This window comes from Leptopilina boulardi, unplaced genomic scaffold (assembly GCF_019393585.1).
Source record: "Leptopilina boulardi isolate dan_hultmark-lab unplaced genomic scaffold, ZJU_Lbou_2.1 LbouV2_40, whole genome shotgun sequence".
NCBI lineage: Eukaryota > Metazoa > Arthropoda > Insecta > Hymenoptera > Figitidae > Leptopilina > Leptopilina boulardi.
Window position 1 is genome coordinate 724,170 of NW_026137974.1, and position 18,149 is coordinate 742,318.

At 20.8% G+C, this 18,149-nt stretch overlaps 4 protein-coding genes across 4 annotated transcripts; 3 read left to right on the forward strand and 1 right to left on the reverse strand.

Moving 5' to 3' along the window:
- Positions 1-1,807: 1,807 nt before the first annotated feature.
- On the forward strand, positions 1,808-4,621 carry LOC127289244 (TIP41-like protein). The gene is made up of 6 exons (XM_051317058.1): positions 1,808-2,026; positions 2,468-2,673; positions 2,973-3,152; positions 3,475-3,697; positions 3,863-4,021; positions 4,368-4,621. The coding sequence occupies exons 2-6, from the start codon at positions 2,495-2,497 to the stop codon at positions 4,596-4,598; spliced, it is 972 nt and encodes a 323-aa protein (XP_051173015.1). The 5' UTR covers positions 1,808-2,026; positions 2,468-2,494; the 3' UTR covers positions 4,599-4,621.
- A 139-nt stretch (positions 4,622-4,760) lies between these two features.
- On the forward strand, positions 4,761-8,511 carry LOC127289242 (uncharacterized). Its single transcript, XM_051317056.1, has 11 exons — positions 4,761-5,015; positions 5,203-5,517; positions 5,586-5,674; positions 5,806-5,971; positions 6,065-6,186; positions 6,323-6,690; positions 6,846-6,991; positions 7,214-7,379; positions 7,698-7,891; positions 8,185-8,315; positions 8,386-8,511. Exons 1-11 carry the CDS (start codon positions 4,961-4,963, stop codon positions 8,464-8,466), a joined length of 1,833 nt encoding a protein of 610 aa, XP_051173013.1. The 5' UTR covers positions 4,761-4,960; the 3' UTR covers positions 8,467-8,511.
- A 668-nt stretch (positions 8,512-9,179) lies between these two features.
- On the forward strand, positions 9,180-15,204 carry LOC127289246 (putative helicase mov-10-B.1). The gene is made up of 11 exons (XM_051317060.1): positions 9,180-9,516; positions 9,790-9,930; positions 10,700-11,152; positions 11,546-11,710; positions 11,920-12,213; positions 12,371-12,493; positions 12,662-12,876; positions 12,967-13,249; positions 13,336-13,630; positions 13,735-14,107; positions 14,210-15,204. Exons 2-11 carry the CDS (start codon positions 9,863-9,865, stop codon positions 14,428-14,430), a joined length of 2,490 nt encoding a protein of 829 aa, XP_051173017.1. The 5' UTR covers positions 9,180-9,516; positions 9,790-9,862; the 3' UTR covers positions 14,431-15,204.
- Positions 15,205-15,324: 120 nt separating this feature from the next.
- Positions 15,325-18,148, reverse strand: LOC127289247 (phosphatidylinositol glycan anchor biosynthesis class U protein). Its single transcript, XM_051317061.1, has 4 exons — positions 17,796-18,148; positions 16,738-16,940; positions 15,854-16,562; positions 15,325-15,781 (listed from the first exon to the last, which is right to left on the reverse strand). Exons 1-4 carry the CDS (start codon positions 17,941-17,943, stop codon positions 15,528-15,530), a joined length of 1,314 nt encoding a protein of 437 aa, XP_051173018.1. The 5' UTR covers positions 17,944-18,148; the 3' UTR covers positions 15,325-15,527.
- Between the last annotated feature and the right edge of the window lies 1 nt (position 18,149).

Consider the following 18,149-nt stretch of genomic DNA (forward strand, 5'->3'; position numbering starts at 1 on the left):
TCTGAAGAAATCTCCAATTCAACGGGTTTGAGCTTTTTTTAAGCGCGCGCGCGCTTGCTCCTGAGCTGCATGAGAATTTGAAAGCAAAAATAAAAAAAAAAAAAAAATACTCGGAATAGAGGAAGAGAAAGAGAGAGAGAAAGGGAAGAGCTATTATAAATGAATTCAAAAGCATAAAAAAGCTTTTCTGATGCACTAAATAAATAATAATAATAGAACACTAATTAATTTCATTGTCATTCAAAAATAAATTTTTTTTTTTTTAATTAAAAAAATCATAAAAATTAGAAACAATTTTTTTTAAGTTATTTTTAAATTTAGTTTTAAAAAAATTTCATTAATTTAAATTAAAATAATTTAAATGCAAATAATAAATAAATAAATAATAATTCTGAAAATAATACTAAAAATAATAATAATAAATAAATAAATAATGTAAATAATAAATTAATTAATTACAAAAAATAAAATGATAAAATTTTTTAACTTTTCAAAAATTAAATAATAAAATTGTAATTAAAACATAATTTTAATAAACATAAATAATTTATTATAATTTAATAAAACATAATTTTTTTTAGTTAATTAGTTTTTTTCACAATAATTAAAATAATTGATTGCATCTACTTACGAGAAGATACGAATTAAATGAATGAAGAAAAATGATATTTAGCCCATCCTAAATTATGATGAGATGTTTATCTTTTGATTTTTATCATATCTTTAAAGTCTCCCTGAAAAAAAGTGAAAGAATATATTCTTAATTATTCACTATTTATTACAGAATTTTTTAATTCTTATTATTAAAATTAATAATAATTTCTGATAAATTAATAATAATGAGAATTAAAATAATAATATTAATAAAAAAAAAATATTTTGTAATATTTTTATTGCCTAAAAGTAGATAATAAATAAAAACAAAAATATATATTTCAATTGTTTATGAAATATAAATAAATATATAAATTAAATATTATAAAAATTAAATTATTATGTAAATTAATATTAATTTAAAAAATATATATATTAAATATTAAATTAATTTTAAATTAATTTTTTATTAATGTTATATTAATATTATATTATAATATTTATAAGGAATAAAAAGTAAATGTTAAGCTGTAAATTAGAAAAATTATTTTCAATTTGTTAAATATTTTTTATATATATATATATTAAATGCAAAATTTTTAATAATACGAAATTAAGATTTTTTAGGTTATGTTGGTACTTGGTCCAATGCGATTGGAATTGATTATTCTAACACATTTACAGTTCGCACAATATTAAAATTTATTTTCAATGTTTATATAATAAAATAATTAAATTCACACAATTTTAATAGAAAAAAAAGCACATACTTTTTTTAAAAAAAAAACACTTTGTATAAACAAACAAATTTTTCTCATTAAAAGTTACATACCTCCTTTTCATGTAAATAAAAATGAATAACTAACGATAAGGACAAAAAATAGAATTTTCACACATAATCTTCAGTTTTATTTATCTTCTTTTTTATAAAAATATAAACAAAATAATTTCTCTCTTGGTAATCGTAAATATAACTTTAAATTTTAGTAGTAAATTTGACTAACGTAGTCATTAACTTGCGCATGGCAAATGCGCAATGGGGAAAATTTAAATTGAATTTCTTTTTTTTTAGTAATTAAATTTTAATTATTAATTTTTATATTACCTTTTTTTTAAGCCTAGTAGATATAATCTTTTAATATTTCCGTAAAAATTAAGAACAAAGAAAATTAAAAAAAAGAAGTTAAAAAAAAAGTGGGAAATCAGTCGGTATTACAGAAATCATAAACCAATGCTGTCACTGTAGGTGAAAAAGCTTATTTTTAAAAATTTATTTTTTTGATGATTATTACCAAATATCGTCAAAAAAAAATCTTTCTTCAAATATCAAGAAAGAGAAAATATAAATTTGCTCTTCAATGAAATATAAAATACTTCAAAAAGAGGAAATTTCTCTCAACTATAGCAAGAACCAGTGATTCCTTAGTAACAGGTAGGTTATAAATTTTTCAAATTGTTGCAAATATTCCTTTTGAAAGAAAAATTTTATTTAATTTTAATATAATTTTCAATTTATTTCAATTAATATCTATTTTTTTCTATCTTGCAATTACTTCAAAATATTTATTTAAATTACGAAAAATATAAGAAAATTTTTAGGTTATGTCACTTGTCAAATTTTGCAAATTTTTATAATTTATATATTTTAGAATTGAAAAATAAAAATATTTATAAAAAAAATCAATAAAAAATTGTTTATTAATTCATTAATGATAAAAAATTACTTATTTATAATATTTTTATTTATTATACACATTTATTTGTTTTATATATTTATGCAATTTTTTTTTATATTAAAATTATACAAAAATTAATAAAATACTAAAATTAATTTTAAAATTCAAAAGAAATAAATTTTTATAATAAAATTTAGAATTGTGGAGAAAATATTAGTTTTAAAATGACAACAATACGAGTTCATGGCGGAATCGATATTTTACGATTACCAGTAAATGAAGAGGAACATGTTTTTCCACCTTGGCACATAAAATACACTCAATCACATATTCTTCATTCAAAATGCTCAAAATCTGAAGAAGGTTGCTCAGCTGAGGATTCATCGTCATGTCAATTTTGCATGTAGGTCAATTAAAAAAAAAAAAAAAAAAAAAAGAACCGAATTTTTTTTTTTTTAAATTAAATTAATTAATAATTAAATTTTTTAAATTTTAACTGTTTTATTTTTAAATAATTAATTTTTTTTTTTATATAATAATCATAAAATTATTTTTTGAATCATAAATAATTTTTAATTAATAAAAACAATAATATAATAAAATTTATTTAATTAATTTTAATATTTAATTAATATTATAATTTAATTTAATTTAATTAATATTTGATATTAATATTTAATTAATTTATTTTTGATATTAAAGATTCAATCGAACTCTCGAGATGCCACACATGCCCGATATGGTTTTTCCAAATAATATTTTACTTTTGAAACACAAGGATGGTGCAATATTGAAATTTAACGCACTCGATGCTTTAACACGCGTTTCAAATGGAAAAATTAATATACAATTAGCATGTGCAGAAGCTTGGAAAGAGTCCAGGTAAAAAAAAAAAAAAAAACATTTTTCGATTTTAAAAATTGAGAAATTTTCCCGTTTACTAATTTCTTAATTACGTTTAGCAATTTATTTATAATAAAAATAATTTGTAATAAAAATAATATAACTAATATAATAATAGTAAATAATAATAATAATAATAATAATAATAAATAATGATAATAATAATAATTAGTCAATTATAATTATTATAATTTATTATTAAAATTATTTATTTACTTATTAAATGATTACAAATTGTGGTAAATATTAATTAATAATTAATAATTAATTAATTAATTAAAATTATCGTTTTTCATTTTAGAGCTGAGAGTAAAGAATATTTGGAGGAAAAGGTAAAACCATTTGATTGGACATTTACGACAGATTATATGGGAACAATGTCGGGTTTTGAAATTGAAGAAACTGATGAACGCATAAATGTCGAGAATTTAAAAAGAAAGGACAAAATTTTGTTTTACGTTGATTTAACACTTTTTGAAGATGAATTACACGATAATGGAATTGCGGCCTCTTCGATAAAAATGGTAATTTTGAAAATATATATATTTTTTTCACTATTTTTTATATTTAAATGTTTTAAAAGTAATTTTCTTTTTATAAAAATAAGACCTCGAAATATTTATTTAATTTTACAATTTCCTTTTTTTTTGGGAAAATTTGGAAAATATTTTTTATATTTCTTTTTACAGAGAGTGATGCCTACGAGTTTTTTTATATTGCTCCGTTATTTTTTGCGAATTGACAATGTAATGTTGAGGGTAAACGACACACGAATTTATCATGAATTTGGAGACAATTATCTTCTACGAGAATTTACTTCAAAGGAAGCTAAAGTTCAAGACATTCGGGTATGGGAAATTTTTTTTTTTGTATTTTTAAATATTATTTTTCAAGAAAAAAAAATTATTTGATTCTCTATTTTTTTATAAATTTACAAATTTTTTTTCTATAATTTAGTTACCTTTGAAAAATTTCGGAATTTTTTTTTTATAATTTGATATTTTTTTTAAATATTCAATAAATATTAATAAATTATTCAAATTTTTATTTAATTATTCGGAATTATTAAAAAATTATTCGATTATTTGATTAGTTGAAAAAAATTTCATTATTTGATATTCTTTGTTTATTAAATTATTAAAATTATTTTTAATTATTCGAAAAAAAAAAAAATTATGCAATTATTTTTTCCAGGCCCCACCATGTTTGTTTACGGAACCAAATGAAATAGCCCCCCATCTTCCATTAAAGGAAAGTCGCTATCATAAATTGATAATATCATCAAAAACTTCGACTGACGTAAATTCAATGACTTCAGTTGAGGAAAATCTCACAGTAAATAAGTGTGATTTAAAATCAACATCAAGTGTTGAAAGTGATCAAGAAAAAATGTCAAAAGAAACTGAAATTAGTTCTGTTACTTAAAAAAAAAAAAAGAAAAAGAAAAACATAATTTTTTTTCCAAACTTAGCGATTTTTTTTTATCATCTTAAAAATAAACTATCGTGAATAATGAAAATATTTTTAAATGTCGTTCGACAAAAAAAAGTAAAATATTTCTAATATGTTATTTCATTGAAAGCGAATAATTTTTAGATATTGATAAAAATCAATCATGATAATTTTTCGCAATTAAATTTCCACGACAATTTTTTTATTATTAAAAATTATATAAATATTAAAAAAAAAAACAGAAAAAGAAATATTTCCAAAAGAAAATCGAAATTTTCCTTTGTAAAAACGAAAAAAAGGGAAACGAAACTTTTTGAATAAAAAAAAAAAGGAGAATGAAACCAAAAACAATTGGAATTTTTCTTATCATTTTTCTCACATTAGTAACGAGTAAGATTAATCTTATATTTTAATTTTTATATTCGATAATTTAATTAAAGCATTTTTTTTTGTTCATTTTTATTTTTGAAAAATGGATAATTTTTATATTTTTTAATTTCTATTTTAGATAAATTAATTAGAGGTTTTTTTTTTTCTTTCTTTTTTCTGTTTTATTTTGAAAATTTGAATTTTAAAGAAACTTGGACTATTCTACGAAGAATTATACCGACAATATTGGAAATTCAAGAAGGTGAAGATATGCAATTGCAATTATTGTCTAATTTAAATGATGAGAATGCATCGTGTTATCTTCGTACACCATGGCATGAGGATATAAATTTAAAAATTGAAAATGAATTTCCCGAGGACAATCGAATACGTTATTGGTCAATAAATAATCATTGTGGCGTTAAAGTTTCAAATGTTGGTAAAAATGATGAAGGATGGTGGAGATTGACTGCAAAAAATTCTAATGAAACACTAAAAGATGCAGTTAATGTAAAAATATTAGGTAAACAATAATAATAATAACAATAACAATAAATAATAATTTAAAAAGCAAATATTATTTTTTTTCAGATAAAATTAATTTGATAGAAAGTAAAGTTTCCATTCTCAGTGGATTGGAATATCAATTGATTTTAGCCCAAAGAAGCAAATTTTGCAAAGTAATTTAACATTTACCAAAATTTAATTTACCTTTTTTATTTAATTTTTTCCATATATTTATTTGAATTTTTTTTCTATTTTTTTTATTTGAATTTTTCTTACAAAGAAAATGAAATTTCTTTTTTTTCAGATAAATCATCCTTCATTGAAAAATGAATTTATTGATGTTGCGGATGAAAATTGTAAAATTGATTTAAATAAACCGACAGTAGCGAATGCAGGAAAATGGAAAGCGGAAGTTGGAGTAAAAGGGAAAATTGATGAAATTCCTGCGATTGTTGATGTTAATGTTTCACGTAGGTTCTTTTTTTTCCGAAGCGATAATAGCGTTATAATTAAATTCTATCGTTTTTTTTAAATTATTTTTTAAAATAAAATTTTCTTTTTAGCTCAAGAGCAACTTATCTCTGGCTATAAGCAAGAATCACAATTTTTACATATTTATTGTAATCTTTCTAATTATGAATATGAACCCGATCTCTGTCGATTTACGCAAATTAAACAAAATGAGGTAAATTTTTTTTTTTTTTAATACTTTAAATAAATAATAAGCGAAAGAAAAACTAAAATTTTACACGAAAATAATTAATAGTAATAATTTAAAAAAATTGATTAATTTTAAATTAATTCTTTTTTAAATATTGAAGATAGCATTTCAATTGTCCGAGGGATTGAGAAAAGGAAGATATGGTTATTATGGAAATGGTCTTGAAAATAGAGAATGCGGTTTAACAATAGAAAATCCTTTGGCTGATGATTTTGGAACATGGCATTGTTTAACGGGAAAAATTGGCAAAAATATTTTAGGTGCTTATATAATTGTTCCTGGTCTTATAAAAAGGGGAATTTTTAACGATATTATAATTTCAAAATCAATGAGTCCAGTTATAACAACTCTTACGGGTGAATTAATTCTCGAATGTTCAGCACACGTTCCCCTTCGATATTGTTGGTTCTCAGGACCAAATAATACAATTTTAACGCCAAGCGATACTGGTGATGCTATTTTTTACAGGTACTTGTCAGCAATTTGAAAATAATTAATTAAATATACCTAAATTTTTAATTTCTTTAATTTTTTCCTATAAAATTTATCATTTTTTTTTATTTAATTAAAAAAAAAAAAAAAAAAATTAGAAAAATTGAAATTAAATTAATTTGAAATTTTAGTTTTTTCGGCATGAAACTGGGAAGTGGAGAATGTAGTGTGAGTATAAAAAAAGTTGAAAAAATTCACAATGGTACATGGACTTGTCATATGGGACCAGATGATCCTAATTTTGAATACACTGCCAATATTGATGTTCGTATTTCGGGTTTGTATTATTAATATTAAAAAAAAAATTTAATTAAATATGTAATTTAAAAATTTAATTAAAAAATTAAATTAAATTAATTAAAATTAAAAAAATTAATTTAATTAAATTAAAAAAATTACCTAATTAAATTAAATTTAAATTTAATCATATTAAAATTTAATTTTGATTTAATAATAATAATAATAATAATAATAATAATAATGAAAAAATTATTTACAGAAACTCCATTAGCAGCGATAAATAAAACAATTTGGATTCAAAATTTAGGAGACGTTGTGAGTCTTCAATGTAAAGTTGTTCCAAATATAGTTGCACTTAAATATTGCCGATTTTTTTCACCATCTGGCATTGGAATTCATATTAATGAAAATATTAGAGAAAACAGGTTTATTATTTTAATTAGAATCCAAAATTTATTAACAAAATTTTTTTAATTAAATATTAAAAAATAAATTCGAATTACTATTATTTTATTATTCTTTTTTATTATAATTATTTTTGTTTATTATTTTTATTATTATTATTATTATTTTTATTATTTTTATTATTATTTATTATTATTATTTATTATTTTTATTATTATTTTTATTATTATTTTATTATAATAATTATTATTAAAATTAAAATAGTTACAAAATTTGAAAAATTTCTTGAAATTTTTGGTTTTATTTTATTTTATTAATTAAAGAAAAAAAAATTATAGTGCCCTTGAGCATGGAAAAACAAAAATTTGGTTCAGTGGCAATACCACAAAAAGGGGTGATTGTGGAATTACGTTAAAAGATATAACTATAGAAGAAATTGGAATTTGGAAATGTGCCGGAAGATTAGAGGAAACTGACGGAAATAAAGAGGTTTTTGATACAATTCACATTTTCCTTAAACAAGCGGAAAGTGGTAAATTTTAATTTTTAAAACAAAATTTATTATAAATTTAAAAAAAAATGCAACTTTTTTTCAATAATTAATTGTTAATAATATTTTTAAAAAGTCCAAAAACTTATTTTCTTAAATTAAATTTAAATTAAATTAAATTAAAATTAAATTAAAATTGAATTAAAATTAAATTGAAATTAAATTAAAATTAAATTAAAATTGAATTAAAATTAAATTTAAATTAAATTTAATTAAATTAAAATTAAATTAAAATTAAATTCTTAAATTATTGAATAATTTTCCAAAATTTTCAGAAAATCTAACTGTCGGTGCAAGTGTTGGATTATCAATAGGTGTAATTGGTATTTTAATGATAATTACATTTGGAATTTTATATTTAAATAAAAAATATAAAACATATTGTCAGCGACAACAAATAAATCAGGTATAAATATTTATAAAAACGAAAAAATAATTTTTTTTGTTAAATTCTTAAAAAATTTTATATTTTCTAGCCTTCGCAAATATCATCGGAGGAAAATTCTCCCAGAGTTTCACAAGGAATGGAACTCGTTACTTTACAATTTAATAATTAATTAATACATTAATAAAAAATACGAATATAGTAATTGAAAAAAAAACATATCGCTTTTCATTGTATATATTAATTCGCTTATAATTATGAACCTTAATTTATCTTACCTTAAAGTTTTTTGTATCATCAAAAAGAGTAATTAAAAACACAATTAAAAAAGAAACACTTATCAAAAACTATTGCTAAAGAATTCAAATCGTATTTTTGTTTTGACTATCAAAAAACACGTTTTTTGAGGTTATGTTCTTTAAATGTCAATCTCGAATCAAAACAAATTTGAATGTAATTATTTAAAAAAATTTACAAACTCTTATTAAATAATTAGGAAATAATTTAACCTGCTAATAATTAATATTTAAAAGTGATTAATAATTAAATTGAAAATATATTAATGAAAAAGTTGGAATTATACTAAATAGTAAATAAAAATAGGAACGTTATTGACTAACTTTGTATAGTCATATCAGATAATAAAAATTGTCCAAAATTCAAAAAGAATAAAAATATAAAAATTTGAATTTTAAATTATAAAACAAATATATGAAACAATAATAATTAAACAAAAAAAACCATTAGGTAAAAATTGTTTAAATATAATTGAGAATTTGTTTAGTTTATTTAGAAAACGGAAACGGATGTTAAACTATATGCGACATCTATCGTTAATTTTCAAATAGCAGACGAAATAATTTGATTGGTTCCCACGTCATACACATGTTGCATGTGGCCTTGACATTTTACAAGTAAAATTTTTGTTTTAACTGTTACTCATATCTTAAAACGAGGGGGATTCCTTTAAATAATTGTTTGGATTTTACTTTTTTGTTTATGTAATAGTTCCTCTCGGCTTTGTTTTTTTTTTAAAAATATTTTTTATGTTTTCATATTAAATTTCTGGCAGAGAAAAAAAAAATATTCGAATTCGAAATTTCATATCAGGCGTGTATAACAAACTCAAAAGTGTGTAGTTATGTCAATTAAATTTAATAAAGTTGTGTATTTTGTGAGTCATATTTCGAAATTTATTTTCATGGAATAAAGGAGAATTCAGGTAATTTTTTTTTTTTTGCAAAATTTATTCTTTATAATTTTTGAATTTAATGTAATTTTTTTCTACTAACTTTCGTTCTAACCTTTTTCTGCATTTTTGTAAACAAATTTTTTTCATAACAATTTTTTCGTTTTATATTATATATATTTTTTTTCTTTTTAATTATTAATGAAATTTATCTGGCGCAAAAATATTTAATTTTAAATTTTATTAGAAAATTATATATTATTATTTTGACTCTTTCTCACTTGATTTTGATTTTTATTTACCTAGGTTCAATGATTTTTAAAAGTTTTATTAAGTGAAAGTATATTTATTAAAAAAAAAATAAATAAATAATTACAAAATGGATCCGAATGGAAAATCAAGGCAGCCAAGAAAGCGTAAACCAAAGAATCGAAATAAACGTTTAGAGTGAGTTTTAAAAATATTTATTATTACATAATTTTAGAATTATTATTATTATTATTATTATTATATGTATCCAATTTTTTGAATTATTTTTTTCTATTACTTTTAATTATTATTATTTATTATTTTTAATTATCATTTGTTAGTAATAATTATTACTTTTATCAATTCTTTTCATTTGTTATTTATTTCATTATTAAATATTATTAAATATTCTTTAAAAATGTGTGATTGAAAATGACAATTTGTTGAAGTTTCAGCTTTATTATTATTATTTTTTTTTTTTAATGAAATATGAGACACGTTTTGTCTCTGATAAAAGTACAAAGAAATTTTAGACTTCTTATCGTATGTATTGTTCAATTCTTTCTCTATATGTACTCGATATATATGTAGAAATTATCTAATTCAGCAATTTTTATTTTCTTTTTTTAAATTCTTTATCTTTTGATAATCTTGTAATAAATTTACTTTTTAAAAATGTTATTTAAGAATTTTAAATTTTACAAAAATTAAATTAAATTTTATATAAAATAAAAATATTTTTATGAAAACTTTTTTTGAAATATTTTTTTTTTATATTGAATATTCAAAAAATATAATTTTTATAATGGAATTTTAAAAAATAAATTGTCAAATAATTGAATTTTTAAAAAATTGGATTAAAAAAATTAATTTAAAATAGTAAAAATCATTAAAAGAATTTTTGTTAAAAAAATGAAATTCATTTCAAAAAAATGCTATAATGAGAATTTATTTTTTTGTTTTCTAGTACAAAATACAGTAGTTTTGCCCCGGTGGCTTTACTTCCAGTTCCCGAATATCCATTACCAAAAGAATTATTAGATTTACTTAAGCAAAATCTTCGTCGTTATCCAGGTATTTCGGATAAAGGTGAAAAATGGTTAAATTTTCTCGATATTGTACAACATATGAGAGAAGTGAAGGAGGATGATTATTTGATAATTTTAAAATTACTCCTCTATCTTGAAGAATATTATAATAATGTTTCAATGCAACAATATAATTTATATCGACGAAGAATTAAACGTGCTCAATATACATCGGGTTCATTTGTTATACGTGTACCTGGTCTCACTGAAGATAGACCATCATTATTACCAAACGATATTGTTGAAATTACTTCAGTAAATTCACCAAGAAAATATAGTTTAACTATTAATTTCGTTGGCGATAATTATATTGTTGCCAGGCCAGAGAACAAGTGAGTAAAAAAAAAACAATTCCAATCTGATTTTTTGTTTTAAAAACAAATTTTACATAATTATATAAAACATAAAAATTTTAAAATCGACAGACAAAAAAAAAAAATTGAAAATTATAAATAAAATATAATAATTTAGAATTGTTATTGGCTATTATTATTAATAATTTATTAAAATTGTTTTCTTATTAATTATTATAAATTATTAAAATTTAAATTGTTAAAATATTTCTTTTTTTAATTCTAATAATAATTATTGTTAGAAATTTAGTTATTAAATTTAATTTCAGTTTTATTTTCATTAAAATTTATTAATTTTGTTTGTTTGCGATTTTTATATTTAAATTTTTCGATGAAATCATCAAAATATAGAAATTTTTTTTATTGTTTCAGTTCTCTGTACAATGCATTTCAGGAAAATGGCTTTTACAATATCAAATTTAAATGGCCAAATTGGCCAGTTCGCGTTTGTCATTATGCAATTAGTTTAGTTAATGATTATAAATTAACTCCATTATTGTATCCAAAACCGCGACCAATTTACAATAAACCAAAAAAGTAAGTTTTCTTTTTATATTTTCTATTCATTTTATTTTGAAATTTTAATTTATATTTTTATTCTTTTGTTAATTATCACTTAAAAAAATATATTTACATTATATTTAATAATTATTCGTTAAAATATTTAATTAATATTCTTTTTTTAATTTAAATTACCAAAATTGGAGAATTGAAAATAAAATTTGAAAATAATCTTTCTTTTTTAGGGATTTAATATGGTTCGATAAAAATATCAATAGTAATCCAGAACAAATGCAAGCTGTTGAGCGAATTGTGGGAAAAACTGCATATCCATCTCCTTATTTAGTATTTGGTCCACCGGGTACTGGGAAAACATCAACAATTGTTGAGGCAATATCGCAAATTTTTGTTTCCAGTCAAAATGATAAAATTTTAGTTTGTACACCATCGAATGCAGCAGCTGACGAAGTAACTAAACGTTTGATAAACAATGTTCCAATAAATTTGGTATTTCGTATGTTTAGTCCATCTCGTGATGCGTAAGTTTATTTTACTAATTTTTTTCTCTTTTCAAAATTTTCTTTTCTTTCTGAATCAAATTTTTGTTCTAATAATAATATTAATTTATATTATAAATTAATTAAGAATTATTCAAATTAATAAAAATATTAATTAAAATAAATATTTTTTTTTCAGAAAAGACGTGGACGAGAGTATCAAGGATTGTACAAATTTTATTGATGATGAAGTGATCTTTCTACCAAGAGATTTGCTCATTAGGAAAAGAGTTGTTATCACAACACTTGTCACTTGTATGAGGTATTGTTTTAATAAATATATTTAATAATTATTTATTTAATATTGAAATCAAATATTTTATTTAGAATATTGAATGTGAAACATTTTTGTGCTAATAATTATTGTAATTGTTGGCGAATAAAAAAAGAAAAATATTAATTTGAAATAATGTACAATTTTTTTTTTCAGACTTGTATCAATGAAATTGTGGGAGAGTCATTTTGATTATATTTTCATTGATGAAGCCGGTCAAGCAACACAGCCGGAATCTTTAATTCCAATTGGATTAACAAGTGGCGAAGATCTTGGACACGTTGGAAGAATTCATGCGCAAATTATTTTATCTGGCGATCCACAACAATTGGGCCCGGTTATTATGACTAAAATTGGACAACATTTATTGGGTAAATAAATATTTTCTTTACAATAAATAAAATAAATAATTTTATTTGAAATTAATAGCCTTGAATTTGAATTTTCTTTTTCTTTAACAGGTAAATCAATGTTGGAAAGATTTATGGATTCATTTGAGATTTATAAAAAATGTCAAGAGGGCAAATATGATCCAAATTTTCTAACAAAATTAGTGCAAAATTATCGTAGTCATGAGGCAATTTTACGTATTCCAAATGAATTGTTTTATGACAGTGAACTTGAAATTTGTGGCGGTGAAAATATTCATCGCGCTGAAAATTGGTCTGAATTGCCAAATAAACAATTTCCAATTATATTTCATGCGACACATGGTCTTGAAAAAAGACATGAAAATTCTCCCAGGTTTGTTATCTAATTTTTTTTCTTATTAATTAATTTTACATTTTGAAAATTAAATGCAGTATAATTATTTTTATTATTATTTTCAGTGTATGTAATGAGACTGAGGTGCAAATTGTAATCGATTATGTGAATAAAATATTGAATAAAGAAATGGGTAATGGAATAATTAGACAAAAAGATATTGGAATTGTCACTCCATTTCGTCTTCAACGTTCAATTATTTTGCGTGCATTTGAAAAAAAAGGATGGGACGATATTGCCGTTGGTACTGTTGAAATTTTTCAAGGTCAAGAGAAGGATGTGATAATTCTCTCATCGGTGAGATCGACAGTTTTTCAAAATGACGGTCGTTTTCACATTGGTTTTCTTTCACACAAAAAGGTAAAATATTTTTACTTGTTTTTGTCATTTTCATTTTTTTTTTTTTTTTTTGGGTATAATAAAAAAGAAGTTGAAAATAAAAAAATAATTTTGTTTTGTTACAGCGATTTAATGTTGCAATAACGCGTGCAAAATCATTGTTAATTGTCGTTGGTAATCCAATGGTTTTGCAAATTGATCATTGTTGGAAAAGATTCATTGACTACTGTCAAATAAATAATGCAATTGTCGGTGATGAATTTCATTTACGTGAAATGGATGATAAGGAATGTGCAAAATTATTAAATAATCGTGATCCAAAGAAATATTGTGAAGTTAAAACGGAAAAATTGCCAATTGATGAAAGTGAAATATTGGAAAATCGAATTCATCAACTGCCGGAAAATGAAATACCACAGAGAAAATTGCGAGTACCAGTTATAAAATCAATGGAAATTCATAATTCTTCAATTATAATTAATGGAACACACGAGGCTGGTGAGAAAATTAATAAAATTAAAGAAAGAAACGAAAATTTTTAATTTCAATTATAAAATAAAACAATATAAATTAAAATTAATTATAAATTTTTTTTCAAAGATTCAGGCACGTATAGCAGTTCAAATAGCGGTACAATGGATGAACAATTGAGTGCATCCAATGAATTTGTAGAGGAAATTAACAAAAATCCAACAATTTGCACGGATCCAAATAAAATTTCATTGGATTCAGATTCATCGTATTATGATTTTTCAAGCGATAATGACGATGATATTTTTCATTTGTCGGAAACAGTTGAAAAACTCGAGATAAAAAATTAATTAGAAAAATAATTTTATATTAAGAATCGATAAATTTACGAAATAAGTTTTTTTTTTTATTTTTTTTAATCAAGTTAAAATTTCCAATTTTACTTTTTTTAAAAGGAAAACTTTTTTATATGGCGTTTTTTTTTAAAAAAACTTTTCGAATTGACATTAAGTTTATTTTTATTATTTCGATTTTTTGGATTATTAACGAATTATTTTAATATTAATAACGAAATCTGCCTTCATAAGAAAAAAAGAAAGAACTTTTGTGATCTATTTTTAAGAGAAAAAAAAAAGAAATTAATATAAAAACATTGAAAATAATTGATACGATTTATTTTTTTAAAAAACATTGACTTTTCTTTTTTTTTTTTTAATAATTTTCTATTTTTGAAATACAATATCGTATTTTTAATGTTTTTATATTAAAATATAGAAATAATTTTAAAAGACTACGAATATTTTTTTTTACCAGAAATAATATTTAGAGTATTTTTATTTTGAATAAGTCTGCAAAAAACCAAAACCTACGAATTTTTACGAAAGTTGTTTATATATATATATATTAAGAAATAATATTTATAACTTAATTATTGCTATCGTTGTAGGAAATAGTTTTACAATTGTTATTTTTTCTATTACATGTTAAGGAACTTTAATTTAAAGTCCAACTGTGATAGTAGTAAATGAAGCAGGTTTTTTTTTACTTATAAAGAAAAGTTATATATACATAAAAAAGAGAAAGTAAATTATTTTATAAATAAAGAAAATTTTTAATAGAAAATGTATTTTTATTTTACTATTTCTATTATTAATTTATTAATTTTCAATTGTGTAATTTAAAAAAGGGACAATTTACAAAAATAAAAATTTTTTTTTTCTATTTGAGAAAATAAAATTGTAAAAAATTGTTTTTTTTTTTTCTTTATTAAATCTTCGATGTTTTTGGAAGTAGAAAAAAAGCGGGATGAGCTCTTAAAATTACATATATATAATTTCTAAAGACTTAGATTTAATTGATTTTTTGTTTTTAAAATTGGAAAATACTGTGAAAATTATTATTTACATTATTATTATTATTATTATTATTATTATTATTATTATTAATATTATTCAAGTAGAAGTTTGGCTTTTTCGCCATTAATTTCCAAATGAAGACCATGACGCATGGCAAATTCACGTTTAACACTGGCAAATAAAATGTCGGTGAGCAGAAATATTTGAGCGATTGCAAATGCCAATGTTACGCCAAAATAAAAATTAGCATTCGCCGATCTTGAAAATATCCATAAATGCCAAACTGTCGGTGCAAATGCCGTGCAAAAAAGCATAAAACAACCGACAATAAAAACTTGTTGCATATCTGAAAAGAAAATTATTTTTAATTTAAAAAAAAAACAATTTTTTTTCCGTAAAAAAAAAAATCTATACTTACGTTGAAACAAATGCTTCCAAAGTGGTAACAATGACATATAAAAACCCACATCACCAATTGATGGATATGATTTGAAAATTGCCGCAATTGCCAAATAAGAAAATGCAAGTAACATTGGATCACGTCTTAATTTCAATGCCAATGGTACAACATATAATAAATTAACATTAATTTGAAATGATGCAATGAATAACCAACGAAAATGTTCAAACATTTCAGTGAAAAAATACCAATATAATCCAATATTTGGTCTTAAATCAGGTACAGTTAATATAAAACCAATTGTATTTTCAATAAATGAAAAACTACCAACAATAATATAAGAAATATAAAACAATAAACTGAGAATTGTGAAAAAAATGAAAATTATTTTCATAATTGAAATGAATTTTTCATTTTCATTTTTATCACGTAAAATATAAATTGTTGCCGGTACCATTAATGTTGCTGGATAAAGACCTTGTAATGTGAGAATTGATATTGTTAAACAACTAAAAAATATTGAGCGTTTTATCATTGAATATAATGCAAGGGAAAAGAGAAAATTTGTAAATACTGTTGTTGTTAATCCAACACAATTGAGAATTATAAATGGATTTAATAGATAAACTGCTGCAACATGTGGCATTGATGGTCGTTCAGGTAATATTGGATATTGTCGATTTTTCTCAATTTTATTTATTTTTATCTCTTCTTTTTCACGTTTCACCTGTTGGCAAATAAATATTTTTTAAAACAAAATTTACTCAAAAATTTCACCTAATAATAATTAGTTAATTTAAAAATAAAAAAAATATAAATTTTTTTAGTAAAACATTATTAATTTTTAATTTTAAATAAAAAATTATTTAAAAAATTTTTTTTTTGAGAATAAAAAAATTTACCACTTCAGTGAAATAATTCTTTGCTGTCGCTGCAATTAGCCATGCTGTTGTAAAATCCGTGAAAATGAAAAATAATTTTAAAAATGTGTCATTTAAAAATTTTTGCATTAAACTAAATGCCTCTAGACATAATGGTGTCTCGTGAAATAAATCTCCGCTATATGGATCTATTCCAAAATTTCGTAGATGAACACCCTCGGTAACTGGGGGAAAAAAAATTAAATTTTTCCAATGAAAACAAAATACAAAACTTTATATTAATTATAATTTACATTTCTTTTTAATTATAAATAAATAAATAATACTAATTTTTTTGCAGATTTTAATAATTTTAAATAAACAATAAATTTTATTAATTAAATTAATAAATTATTATTATTATTATTATTATTATTATTATTATTATTATTATTATTATTATTAAAAAAAGATAAAGTATTAATTTATTAGTATTTATTTTATTTATTTATTATTATTATTTTATTAATTTTTTAAAAATTTTATTTATTTTATTTGGCGAATTTTAATTTAAAAATTTTATTTTCCTAAAAAAAAGAATAAAAATATTTAAATAAAAACTGAAAATAAGAGTAAAAAAAATTATTATTCTAATTAAATTATTATTTTAATTATTTATTAACTATTAAATATAATTAAGTCACAGTTAAATATATTACTAAAATTGATTTTTTAAAATAAAAATAAAAAAAAAAAATGTTGAGAAAAAAAATACATATACAAAATTCATAAAGAAATAAAAAAAAATTTATTTACTTTTTAAATTACGAATTATAAGCACCATTTTGAAATAGAGAAAAATCGATTGAATTTTTTTTTAATGTTTATTTTTTTCGTAAATTTTCATAAACAAAACATTAAATTAAATGTAAAATTAAAGATAAATAGATAATGTAAACATAAAAATAGAATTTGGTATATTAACATTTTTTTTTTTCGTCAATTACTACATTTTCGAATAGAAACTGCTTTTTTTTGACATTTCGGAGTCGATTATCAAAGCCGGGTTTTTGTATACATGCATACATATATAAACTAACCTCTTTTCCAAGAATTTAAAGATGTTGATACCTCCACACGATCACTAATTATTTCCTGATATCTTGGTTTCATTAATAGAAATCTTATTACACCGGCTAAAGTATAATAAAACAACCACTCAGTTTTAAACATGATTTTTTTTGACATTTTTTTTTTTCTTGCACTTTTCAAAAAATAATTATATCCTTTTCCCTATTTTCGATATACATTCGCGAATTTTTCCAAACACAATTTCTAAATATCTAGTACGCGAAAAAAAAATGTGCTATATACATACAAAAAGAGATTTAAATTTAATAAAGAATAAATTATCTCTCAACATCATTTTCATACGACGTTTCTCGCCATTACTG